The sequence below is a fragment of the Arachis ipaensis genome, chromosome B10 (assembly GCF_000816755.2).
Source record: "Arachis ipaensis cultivar K30076 chromosome B10, Araip1.1, whole genome shotgun sequence".
NCBI classification, from domain to species: Eukaryota; Viridiplantae; Streptophyta; class Magnoliopsida; order Fabales; family Fabaceae; genus Arachis; species Arachis ipaensis.
In genome coordinates, this window is record NC_029794.2 from 126,106,516 (window position 1) to 126,119,508 (window position 12,993).

The 12,993-nt window shown below is 34.1% G+C and overlaps 1 protein-coding gene across 5 annotated transcripts; it reads left to right on the top strand.

Annotated features, from left to right (window-relative positions):
• Positions 7 to 7,566, top strand: LOC107622818 (multiple inositol polyphosphate phosphatase 1). Of its 5 annotated transcripts, none has more exons than XM_021112866.1 (13): positions 7 to 381; positions 1,638 to 1,763; positions 1,977 to 2,064; positions 2,313 to 2,606; positions 3,007 to 3,165; positions 3,496 to 3,636; positions 3,805 to 3,861; positions 4,265 to 4,403; positions 6,129 to 6,233; positions 6,351 to 6,547; positions 6,742 to 6,783; positions 6,889 to 7,047; positions 7,118 to 7,566. In XM_021112866.1, the coding sequence occupies exons 2-12, from the start codon at positions 1,654 to 1,656 to the stop codon at positions 7,033 to 7,035; spliced, it is 1,479 nt and encodes a 492-aa protein (XP_020968525.1). In that variant the 5' UTR covers positions 7 to 381; positions 1,638 to 1,653; the 3' UTR covers positions 7,036 to 7,047; positions 7,118 to 7,566. The 5 variants fall into 5 exon arrangements, with proteins under 5 accessions (XP_020968525.1, XP_020968526.1, XP_020968528.1 ...); XM_021112867.1 differs by having other exon boundaries at positions 6,889 to 7,006; XM_021112869.1 differs by having other exon boundaries at positions 7 to 69; positions 246 to 381; positions 1,599 to 1,763; positions 6,889 to 7,566.

The following is a 12,993-nucleotide window of genomic DNA, read 5'->3' on the forward strand; positions in this document are numbered from 1 at the left end:
ACTCCAGCGCCGCCAGCGACCCCTCTGCTCGGAGCTGCTGTTGGCGTCGCCGTCGTCAAGCCCGCTTCTGTCCTCGTCGTCGTCGGCCGCCCTGAACTCGTGTCTCTGTCCTCGTCGTTGAGCCCGTCTCCGGCTTCGATCCCTCTCACGGCGAAGTGCGAACGTCCCTCTCTGCCGCCGTGGAATCTTCTCCTCGCCGTCGCAAACCGTTGCTCTTCGGCCCCGTTTTCGTCGGTCGCGAGCGGTTGCTCGATCCTCTTCAAGCGCGTCCTCTCTCCGTGAATCTCTGCCCGAAGCCTCGCCGTCGCGAACTGATCCTCTTCCGAGCTCACTCTCTGTCCAAGCTCACTCTGTCACAGCCGTTCCTCCCTCGTGTCTCCAGTAAGCCACTGCTTCTTCAGTTTCAATTTCTAAGATTCTGAGTTGAGTTTGTGTACTAGAGTCTGAGTTGAGTTGCGTTCTGAGTTGGAGTTGTTGATGTGATTCTGAATTCAGTTTGGATGCTGAGTTTGGATTCTTTGCTTAGTTTTCCTGTTCTTAGATTTTCTGGGTTTAGATGCCGAGTTTTTTGTTTTCGTATTTTGAGTTTTCGTTGTTGAATACTTGATTAGAAGAAGTCTGTGTTGAAATTTTTTGTGATTCTGAATTCGTTGCTGATGGGTTGAACTTTTGTGTATGTTTTTTTGTGTGTATTGATTTTCAGTAATTCTGTTCTCAATTCTAAGTGCATGTTTGGGCGCTATTATTTTGTTAAAAAAAGATCTTTTTTCAATGAAAAAAGATCTTTTTTTATTTTTTAACGTATTTGGCAAATTTCTAGTAGTAAAAGTAAAAGCACTAGTAAAATCAAAAAAAGATCTTTTTTGAGAAGCTGTAATTTACATCTTTTTTTAAAAGATCTTTTTTTCTTAAAAAAAAGATGTTTTTCGTGTAATAAATGAACAAAAAAGTACTTTTATATTGTGATACCCAAACATAATTGATAGATAAAAAGACCTTTTTACATGAAATATCCAAACATAAAATTACTTTTACTTCTCTATAAGATCTTTTAAAAAAAGATAACTCGAAAAAAGATCTTTTTTCAAAAGCTCACCCAAACAAGCCCTAAGTCTTTGAATTCATTTCCTTGTTTCTTATATCACAAGAATTCCTCTCTTCTTTCTTCTCATCACGATTCTGTTCTGATTCTCTTGGGTTGAACTTTTTTCGTTCTTCTGCTTCTGCCTGTGTTTGTTTTCAAATCTTTTTTCTACTGTTGGGAATTTGTCAATATGGGATCATCCGGTCTACTGGTATAACCGGTTCTGAACCATTATAAACCGGCTTAAAATTATTTGACTTTGGAATTTGGAATGCACAAGAAAAAGGTTTTGGTTTGGTTCAAAATTTGAAAAATAACAGGTCCGGTTTGTTCCAATTTTTTTTTCCGGTTTTGTTACAATAAATTGTGTGAACAATGGATTCTAAAATTGACCGATAAAATAAAAAAAAAACTTCACTCCATCCACATATTGATCATCCAATATGTCAATTATTCACATTGTTTAGTATTCTCATTGTCTCCCTGTGCTTTTCTTTTTTTTTTTTTCACGTAGAAGGAGGTTTGTTTATTCAGTGGGTGGTGGGTTTTGCAGAGTGCAATCAAAGAGAATGAAGAAGCCTATCGTAGCTTTGTTAATGGTAATATTCTTTTCTGCGTTCAACTGCTTCAACGCCGAAGAAGCTTTCGATGTTCGCAAGCATCTCTCCACTGTTTCCAGGTCTCTCTCTCAATTCCCAATCACAATTTCTAAATCGCTCTTTTATGTGTTGATATTTGAAAATGAAACATATTAGGGTATCTATTTTTGTTTGATTTTGATCAGCGTTTTGTATTTAAAGGCAATTCGCTTTACCAATTCGTTTTTGTTGCATATGTGTTGATCTTGTCAAATGAGATTGATTAAATTTTCTTGCTGAATTTTGTTTTCCAGGTATGGTGCTGTAAAAGAAATTGCAAACGGTAATTTTATACCTTCTAAAGTTCCTGAAGGATGTGTTCCAACTCACTTAAATCTTGTGGTAATTTTCTCAGCAATGTGAGAATAATGGTTTCATTTATCAATTATGATGAAGGATGTTGCATTTGAATATTGGTTTTATAATAGTAGTTCTTACATTTGTGTTCTTAGCTTTTTATGTTGTTTGCTTTAAAATCGTTCAACATTGTCGAGTAAAGGGTTAATCTTTATATGGAATGTCCAGCTTGTTGTGATTGAGGGTATTGAGCTAATGTACAGATGGATTAAAATGCTACTTTATGTACCCAGGCAAGGCATGGAACTCGTTCTCCTACAAAGAAAAGGATAAGAGAGTTAGATAATTTGTCGTTACGGTTGGAAGATCTTATAAAGGATGCCAGAAGGCGAAATTTGCATTTGGAAAGAGTTCCTTCCTGGCTAGATGGATGGAAATCTCCTTGGCAAGGAAGGCTCAAGGGTGGTGAGTTGATTAGCAAAGGAGAGGAAGAATTATATGATCTTGGACTCAAAATTAGAGAAAAGTTTCCAAGTTTGTTTGATGAAGAGTACCATCCAAACATATATACAATAAGGGCAACTCAGGTGAGTTTATCTTAACATTTTTGTCTGGGTAGAACTTGTCATTTTAAAAGTCTTGTTCATTCTATTAGTCTATGTACACCAGGAGTAGTTTTGGGGCTTTTAGGAAATGTGGGATCCGATGCTCAAAAGAGGAGAAGAGGGCTTATCTTAACATTTTTGTCTGGGTAGAACTTGTCATTTTAAAAGTCTTATTCATTCTATTAGTCTATGTACACCAGGAGTAGTTTTGAGATTTTTTAGGAAATGTGGAATCCCATGCTCAAAAGAGGGGGGAGTCCTATTTATGTTGTTTTGACTATTAGTTGTAGTAACACTGCAAGATGAACTAGATTATAAGACATAGAGATGTTTCTTTTTTTATTATAAAATATGCTTATGCATATTCTTCTCTGTATCATAGGTTCCTCGAGCCTCGGCCAGTGCGGTAGCATTTGGGATGGGGCTTTTTAGTGGAAATGGTAGCCTTGGACCTGGGAAACATCGAGCGTTTTCTGTTATAAGTGAAAGCCGTGCTAGCGACATCATGCTGAGATTTCATGATTGTTGTCATAACTACAAGGTATGATGCAGCCTTCAATTTTGATTGATTTTTCATGAGTACTTCTATTGCAAATCCTTACATGTTTATTAAACTTATGAAATCATAGGCTCATAGCCAGTATGATACATTTTAGTTTTGCCACATGGAATGGCTATTAAATTGAACATGAAGGTTTTGTATTTTGAAGGCCACCTGAGGTAAACAATTGGCAGCATACTTCATATTTTTAAATGTTCAAGCAAGTTGGACAACAAATTTCAAAATAGATGTTTGATGGTATCTATTGTGCTTTGTTATCCTTTTTGCCCAATAGTATGTTTGTATAACTTTTTTGAATTATGGGGCCAGCATTTCAGGGAGAAGCAGGAACCCGCTGTTAATAAACTTAAAGAACCTGTATTGAATGAAATCACATCTGCATTAATTGGGCGCTATGGACTGAATTTTACGAGGCAGGATATATCATCTCTTTGGTTTTTGTGTAAACAGGTAACATTTCTTCATTCTCTTCTGCTGTTGGTTTTCGCCATCTTTTTCTTTCTGAGTTTATATATAATCTTTGATGTTTTTATCAGAAGAAAAGGAAAATCTTATTGATGCTATAGAGTTTGATTCCCTTATTATTGTTCTATTACCTAATTTGTGTTTATCTGACAGGAAGCATCCTTATTAGACATTACCAATCAAGCATGTAGTCTTTTTGGCCCTTCTGAGGTACGTTTGTAGTGATGCTGTGAGTCTATTTTGTGACCTAATGATCTACTTTTTCTTTATTTGTATGTAAATTAGGATAGATTAGAACTAACGAACAAAAATGACACAAACAACAATGCACCAAAAGAGAAATCAAACTGAAGATAATAAAATGAAACTTTGATATCTTGATATGGTTTTTCCGCCTTTTATTGATCTCGAAATGAAACTACAGATTCCATTAAGGTGGTTTTGCTGTTAAACTGAAGTTTGAATGCCCAGAAAGTTGCTATTGTTGAATGGGCATGAAAAAATTAGCTTATTTTTCCTATTTCTACAACAACCATGTTAACATTTCGCTGCACCTTTTTCGTTGCTGTTTGGATGCCATGAATTCTTAAAATGCTCATTCTTGTGTAAATAGATTATGTTGCTGGAGTGGACAGATGACTTGGAGGCTTATATCCTTAAGGGTTATGGAAACTCGCTCAACTATAGAATGGGATTGCCATTACTTGAAGATGTTGTGCAGTCTATGGAACAAGCTATTCAAGCTGAAGAAGGTACTTCAGATACTGTAATGTTAAGTGTGTATTATATCTTCTTGTGCATGGCATATTCATTAAATGAAACTTTTGAGGCTATGAGATTTATGTATGGATGAGTCTCTTTAGGTAATCATATTTCATATATTAAAGATTTTTCAAAAATAGCTTTTGATGGTACCAGGGAATTTGAGAAAGGTTAATCAAGTCCTAGGAAATTTAAAAACTTTCCGTGCACTAAAAATTCTGCTAGAGTAGCTCAGTCAGAATTCAGAACAATTCTCCTAAATTTTGTACTCAAAATACAAGAACGTGAAAAATTGAAAAGCATTTGATTATTAGAGTAAACAGCAAGCTTTTATTGGGGTTAATATATAAAAAAGTAAATATAATGCACACATAGGATAGAGTGATGGAAGAGAGAAGCTTGCATGTGATGCGTATCCTGGTTCAGCCACCGGGGTAAAGCTTACATCTAGTCTCCACCGTCTTTGGGATGATGCGTTACAAAAGGTATACTACCTTACAATAGATGCCTCCCTTCATCACTAAGCTTTACTCACTTATGGTTACCTATGAGCATTCTTGGTCTTTCCTTCACCACTAGGTTTCACTCACCTTTGGCTCTACCTTTGGGCAATTTTACACAACTTGAGGACACTATTGTCTTTACCAAGCAACTCACTCAAGTCTTAACGCTAAGACACTATTGAATTTACAGTGGAAATAAGAATAATGATATAAGAAATGACGTTCTTTGAACAGTTCTTAGCGTATTGACATAATTTCTTGGTGGCTTCACTTGTACGTACGTGCATTGTGTATCATTGGTACATTGCAATGGTGGCTCAGATTTCTCTCTCGTTCATGTGTCTTGGCTTTACATAAATCGCCTTCAAATGCGGTCAGGGAGTGTTCAATTTTTGCACCCCTGGCTAGCTATGGCTTTGCTTTGGTTTTTCCTTTTGCTCAAAATAATTCCTCTTACCCGTTCCACTGTAATTGTTCTTGATCATGCATTCTTTCCATATGTATACCTTCTCTAGCTGTTATCCCCTTCTTCAATATGGACAACTAATGTTTCTTTGTAATTAATATAGTATGAAGAAATTACCTTCCTCTTCTTTACAATTTGGTCACCATAATGACAGTGATTCCCTTCCATTTCATTTATACCTTTGGGTACTCTTTTATCTTGATGTATATGTTGGTGCTTTTTGTTCAATATGAGATTATTCTGGTTCCTGATTAACACAAATGTTGGCCACTGAATGTCACATCTTCAATGAATAGATTATTTCTTTCTTGCTTCTTTGGTTACTTTAATTGCTCCAATTAATACTTTATGTGGTGTTTGACCATTGGACTTCAATATCTTCCATTTGCTTGCCTTTTGTTGATCACATATATCTTCTCTTTAAGAATTTATTTATCCTTAAAAGATTTAATATTTGTTTCCAATAAATCTTTAACTGTTGGTCTTTCGTTTAAATCTTCAGCTTCTTGCTCATAACCACATAAAGCATGTACCCATAACCCAATACTGTTGTATTTGGCGTACTCTTCTAGCATGTGGTCTTCTTAAATCTATTTCTCATCCCTTTGGTTGGAATTAGTTAATGGCAAATTATTATTTCTTTATAAATGCAATGGTGGCTTCTTTTGAAGATTGTTTGCTGAATATGTGAACTTGGAAGCATTTGTTTTCTGCACTCATTTACACTTAACTGATTACTTCTGTAGAAAGACGCCCTCCTGGAAGCTTTGAAAAGGCAAGACTTCGGTTTGCACATGCGGAAACTATAATTCCATTTTCGTGTCTGCTTGGTTTATTTCTTGATGGATCCGGTGAGGCTTTAATATCCGTTACAATTTGACATAAATAAATATGACTGAATTACTATATATATTTTTTAAGTGTGTTTTGGTGCAACTACTATTGTCTAATAGCTGTTGACAATGTAGAGTTTAAAAAAATTCAGAAGGAGCAACCTTTGCAGCTCCCTCCAAAGCCTCCACAGAAAAGAACCTGGAGGGGTAGCACTCTAGCCCCATTTGCAGGCAATAACATGCTGATATTGTATAGTTGTCCGGCTCAAGACAAATCTAAAAGCAAGCACTTTGTGCAAGTGCTGCACAATGAACACCCCATTCCAATGCCTGTAAGTTTATTCCGTTCATGTGAAGATTATGTAAATTAAAATGCTAGTCTTGATTTTTTCTAGCTGTTCTTATGTGAATATCTGACTGTGGTTCAGAAGTTCAAGTATCTTACTTTTGATAGCTTAAAATCCTTTTATGCTGTTATCCATCAGTAATGTGTTCTGTTTCTTCTTTCTAATGCTATTGTACACAGGGTTGTGATGGTTCTGATTTCTGTTCATTTGAGGTCTTCAAGGTATTAGCACAATCCCACTGTCTAATGTGTAAGAAGTTTGATATGCAATATTAGTTCGGAATAGTCAGTCTATGGATCTGATTTTCATGATCTTTCTGTTTGCAGGAAAAAATAGTTGCACCTCATCAGAAGCATGACTATGATACAGTCTGTAATCCGAAGCAGGAGCCATCCTCTGGCAGTATATATCAAATGTTTCAGTGGCTTTTCTCGCTCAGCAAAGGTGATAAACAGCCCAGAGATGAATTTTAGTTTGTTTGCTAGGTAAGAAGCCTCAATTCTTAACCCTTTTTTCTTTTTCTTCGTTGGCGATACCACTTCAACATATTTTCAGACTTGAGCATCGATCCGGTCTAAGCAAGAACCAATTTAGATAGATTTTGCTGCCACTGTGGGATTGCCTTTGCTATCTTAGGCTTGCTGCCTTATGCCAAGAATTGGAGTTGGATAGAAGTTGAGTTTAAAATGTCAGTTTTTCCCTTTTCTCCCAGTAGCAATGCTTCTATAGTTATCAGAGGCAGAATTGATGTGTCATTTCATGACTCTTGAACTCTAGTTTTCTTCTTATGGAATAGTTTGACACTAGACACAATGGTCTGCATTTTGTTTTTTATCTTTTTGTTTTTCTTTTAATAGCTAACCATAGGATAATCCCATACCCCTACTTTTATTCTTCTTTCTTGGTCATGGACAATAATCCTACTCTTTAAAGGAGCTAAAATTGGAAGTTTTGTATGGAAAATAAGAATTTTAAGTTTCCAATGCATTAGTAATTTTATTTTATCTTATTTTTTTGAAAGTCATGAGAAGGGAAGCTTTGGAATAATAGTTGAGTTTGTTTTCATGTAACTTCAAGGTCACGGGTTTATATTGTAAAATCAGTCACTAGTGTAATTATTAGATTAAGCTGGTTACATTATACCCTTTAGGTATGACCGTTCTTTGGATTCTGCATTAATGTTTGCATACTAGGTTGTCCCCTTTTTTTTTGAAATTTATAAAGAGAGTTGAATAACTCTTAAATTACATAGTTATCAAAATTGGAATGGACTGACCGGTTCGTCCGAGAAAACCATTGATAGGTTTGGATTATCCATTAGGCCAGATATGTAATTGACCCGTTCAACTTGGTCAAAATCAAGTAAAAATTGGTCGTTTTGCATTGAAGCGACTGTGAATTGGTCAACGAAATCGGTCATTGACCCGCTAGTTTACAGGTGCACTAGAGGATGCCTTGGTGGGAAATTTTGAAATAACTCCAAAATTTCAATGGGTGGATTTTTTTTTTTGGACATACACACTCACACACACATCTCCACCCACCCACACACACTAAATCCAGCTATTGCTGGGAGTGGGAATCAACCCTGTGGCTTTATATGAGGCAAACTGATTTGTCAATCACATACTGCCTCGGCCAATAATGGGTGGAGTTTGAACCAGGCCCTTGAGGCCTTGGTGTCGTATCTATTACTCACCACCTTGCCAAGCTAGTAAATTCCACTAAAATGGGCTTGCAAGGTGTATTAAACGGATATAGGCCAATCTTTTAGCAGTTTGCGAAATGTAACCTTATCTGATATGAGAGACATTTCTCAAGTTGTGAAAAGTAACTCGTTACATGTGTAGTTTCCCTGAGGTTTTCGTAGGGTGCGAAAAGCAATCTTTATTTTTTTTTGTCTTTTTCTGTATTTCGGAGATTGCGGAAAGTGGTATGCGTTTTGTCTACTACATGTGGCTGCTTTCTGGCTCTTCGAAAGGTGCATAAAGCAGACCAGCACATATCTTTACACATCACTCCAGTCACCTATTTTGGTGAATTACACCAATTAAAAAACCATTTAAAAAATAATTTCTAGTAAAATTATAGTTGTGATGTATTCTAGTTAAATTTTGAAGTAAATTATGCTTCTTGTTGAGGTGCGACATGAGAGAGCATGCAGTTGATTACGTTGATACGTAGTAGTCTCACTGTCGGTTGTTTCAACTTTTGGTGCTGTCAAGTGACACCAATCTGGTGAGGTGCTGAACGAATACTAAAAGCGGAGAGAAGATAGAGCACCTTTCCCCAAGTAACTAATGTAGCTGAGTTTAACCAAAATCACTCTCCTTTGTACCTCCGATGATCTTAACTGTAACATACAACATCATATAGTTCTGTACTATTCATTTGTGTCAGTCAAAGCAATTTTATTGCAATCTGCAACTTCAGCAGTCTAGGTTTAGATGATGACATTATATACGATGTTCCTGTGAATGTGGATCTTTGATGTTGACCAAGTTTCCAGTTGCACATCTGTTCTTTATTGAGCTTGTGTATTATCAAATTAACCTCTCAAATAGTATTCAAAGGACACAATTGAACAGCTCAGGGACATTCACACTCCATGGTGTGTGACTTAAAAAGTGGGCTGGCTATTGGGCCTCTAACTTGTAATGTCTTCCCAATTTGAAGGTGGGAGGATGTGTCGAGGTTTTGCTCCGTGGGACTGCATTCAGTCATTCACCAAACGCAAGTGGGGGTTTTGGTAACACTTTCGATGTTGTAACTTAGGCTGCGTTTGTTTACAAGCGACATTGAGACAGGAACATAGACACAAAATCGTGTTTGACAGATGAGATATGAACAGAGATATTATATTCAAAGATATTAAATTAATGTATTTTGTGTCCATCTTGAAAGGAAGGACACGAAGATACTAACAAGGAATACAATTTATTTTTTATTTTTTTATTATTCTTGTTAATTTTTTATAATTATTTTTTTATTATTATATTTTTCATCTCAAATTTTTTAAATAAAAAAAATGAGAATAAATTAGATTTTCATAATTTGTTCTATTTTATTATCAAACAGAATACAAAAAATACAAAATTTTGTGTCTCTGTCTTGTCCTATTCTATCCTCAGTGTCTTGTTATGTTCTCAAAAACATACGCAGTCCAAAAGATTTGATGGAGTAAAATCCAACCAAATAATTTATTGATTTGTTTCAAAATTATATATTTTTTTCAAATTTTTGAATAAAAAAATAAGAATAAATTGAACATTCATAATTTGTTTTAGTTTATTACTAAACAAAATACAAGAATACTAATTTTTGTTGTCTCTGTCCTTTGTGTTTTGTTTTTAGTATTTTGTCTTGTCTTGTTCTCAGAACCAACTCAGAACCAAACACAGCCTTAGAGTTGGTGCTTTCTCCAAATTGATTTACTTCGAAGACTATCACATACTTCCACAAATCCTTCAATAATAGTCATTCAATAAAAGTATCAACTTTTTTCTTTTAACGGATGAATCCTTTGTATTATCTTTTTACATTAAAAACCCGTTTAAGGGGGATTATTGGTCAAGAGCCTAGTAGAACAATGACATTTTTTTGCCTTTCTACATTAAAAAACCTTCCAAAAGAAAGGTTTTGCAACTACAGCATAGGTTGGCGAAGGGAAAAAAAAATAGGAGCCATATATGTTGAATATATACTAATATTGGAACATGAGCTGCACAAATATTGGAACATTAGTGTTCCATGAAAGGACGGTGTTATACGTGAAAATGTGCTTATGAAATTAATCAAAAGCTTAATTGTATGCAATGTATATCTAGATAGTAGATAATACGGAAATGTGCTTATGAAATTAATCAAAAGCTTAATTGTATGCAATGTATACCTAGATAGTAGATAATACGGAACAAGGTTACGTTACCCATATATGTTGTATACTATTGTTCTTTTCCTCGCAAAAGAAAACAATGTTAACTTAGTGCACAGTGTATTTTGTAACTTTATCGAGAAAGAACTGAGTTGAGTTTTGATGGATTGAGTTACAATTCAATTCTGATAGAAATTTGAAAGTTTGAAAGCAAAAAAAAGGAATGAAATTGGAATCTAATATTTGTTAAAATATGTTTGAAATAATTATTGTGCAGTGTATGTTTGCATAAATTTGTAAAAAAAAAAGTGATATAAAAATAAGAGTGATAATATCCATTTTTTTTTTATATTAGTAGTATTTAAATTTGAACTTAGCTAAGTCGGTATCTGTCAAATTTTACGAATTTCTGTCCCAGAAAAATACATTTATTTTAGAATAATATTGATTTTTTTTGTTAAAAAATCTGTTAAACAATAATAGCAAGGGTTGGGGGTGTTTAAAAACCTCAACAAAATTATTTCAATAATAAGATCAATTATCACTGCTACTACCACCACTTATTATTTTTATTGTGTAATTATACTTTATCATTATTATTATTTTCTCTCTATTATCATTACCAATACTATCAATATTAACATTCTCTTCTCTTAAAAAATCTTTCAAAAATAAACTTATTAATATTTTTTTTGGGTTTCAAACCCCCTACAAAATACAAATAAAATTCCACAAAACTAATTTCTGTTACTAACACGTATTGTTCCAAAATAAAAGGTTGATAATCAAAGTATTTTTTTAAGACAAAAATCGCCTTATCCTGAGTGAAAATAAAGAAGGGTCAGATTTGGTGTTTAATCTAACTGGAATCTTACTGTAGTCTCATCATATAAACTGTTCAAACTATTCCTTACTGTCACGCTCTTAATTACTTAATTTTAGCCCAGAAAAACATAAACCGTGCATTTCTCCAGATTGAAAGATAACATCTGATTTCTTCATATAACAGATTGAATAATGTCATGTGTAGCTCAGACTCAGAGAACCAAAAGGGACATGTCACAATGTCACATTATTAAATCTTAACAAAAATTTTCAATTTCTATCTGACAGGATAAGATAGTACTACATAGCTAAAAAGGACAACAAAGATTCTGAACTATTTTCGAACATGTTATGTTTGTTGTATTTGTGTGAGAGGTCCATGTCAAATTAAAGTAGCAGAGAAAAAAACTACGGCAAATTAAATACACTGGTCCAACACTGTACTACTCCAATTTCTGATGATGAATAATGATCAATCTTGATATATATATAATAGTGATGATGATGAAGAAGAAGATAGATATACATATGAAGATGGTGTAACATAAATCAATATCATATGCAATGGTTTGAAACAACTATATTGAATTTGGTGGTGGCGGCATTGTGTGTCACTCTCATTACGCCAATACTATTATTATTATTTGGTCGAATACTAAGATGACTAATTGATTCCCGACATTAATCCTAATAGAATCAAGAATCGTTAATCAAGAGTCGTATACGTGCACTGCAATGTAAACTAATTTGTTGCTATTGCGATTCCTTGTATTTACATTACCTAAAACAGAAATTAATTAAATACACTACATGCATTTTTGTAATATAATTACAATGCGATGCAATGTAAGCAACTGCAATATTATGGCTACATCACTGTTAAAAAATGTGGTTGTAATTGGAAACATTAATAAAAAACAAATAGAGAATTACCTGTGTAGTCAAAGTGATTGTTAGTGAATCTTATCAAAGAGGTCCACTATTGGATATTTTCTAGTACAAAATGTTCTATTCACGTTAAAATTTAACTACTAAACTTGCTATTATATGTTTTTGATAGGAGTAAAACACATCATTTTTCAAGAATTAAAAGCCCGGCAATATTTACTCACAAATAAATAACAGTAGCAGATTAACACACCAATAGAGACAAAAACACATCATTTTTAATGTGAAAATTTTTTTAATGTGAGAAGTAAAAATTATGAGTCATCAAGATCAGAGAAATAGCTTTATTATGATTAAAATAGGGTACAAGAGAGTCACAAATAATGTGCATACAACAAGCCAAACAACTCAAATATCAAAGCTTACAAATAAGAACCAAGAATATGAAAATACCATAAAACAGAGCTGATGTTGCCTGTTGCGTAGCTAATATTTTCAACTACAAGGATTGAAGATCTGAATGGTGAAAATAAAGAATTATGTGCCTAGAACACACCATCTAAATTTGAGCTTAATCTAACGGATAACAAATATGCAATGACTAATTTACAAAGACTTTGTATATGTGCAAAAATAACTTTTTCTCTTCTCTTTCTTCTCTGATTTCTAGTGTTTGCTGTTCTCTCTCAAAATGAGACATTTTTCTTACCACCCTAACTCAACCTCAGCAGCTTGACTGTCAGCTAAGAAAAACTATAAATTTAGATACTAATATTTAGACTTTTTCTTCGTATAGAAAATGAATCCAAAATCCAATAATTTTTTTATATTTATTTATATTGAT

What these genes read in the sequence shown, in the direction of transcription:
- LOC107622818 (XM_021112866.1), top strand. Translation starts at nt 1,654, where the DNA reads ATGAAGAAGCCTATCGTAGCTTTGTTAATGGTAATATTCTTTTCTGCG. An exon ending in TTTATTTCTTGATGGATCCG is followed by an intron (nt 6,234 to 6,350) that starts GTGAGGCTTTAA and finishes TTGACAATGTAG; the next exon opens with AGTTTAAAAAAATTCAGAAG. An exon ending in AACACCCCATTCCAATGCCT is followed by an intron (nt 6,548 to 6,741) that starts GTAAGTTTATTC and finishes TATTGTACACAG; the next exon opens with GGTTGTGATGGTTCTGATTT.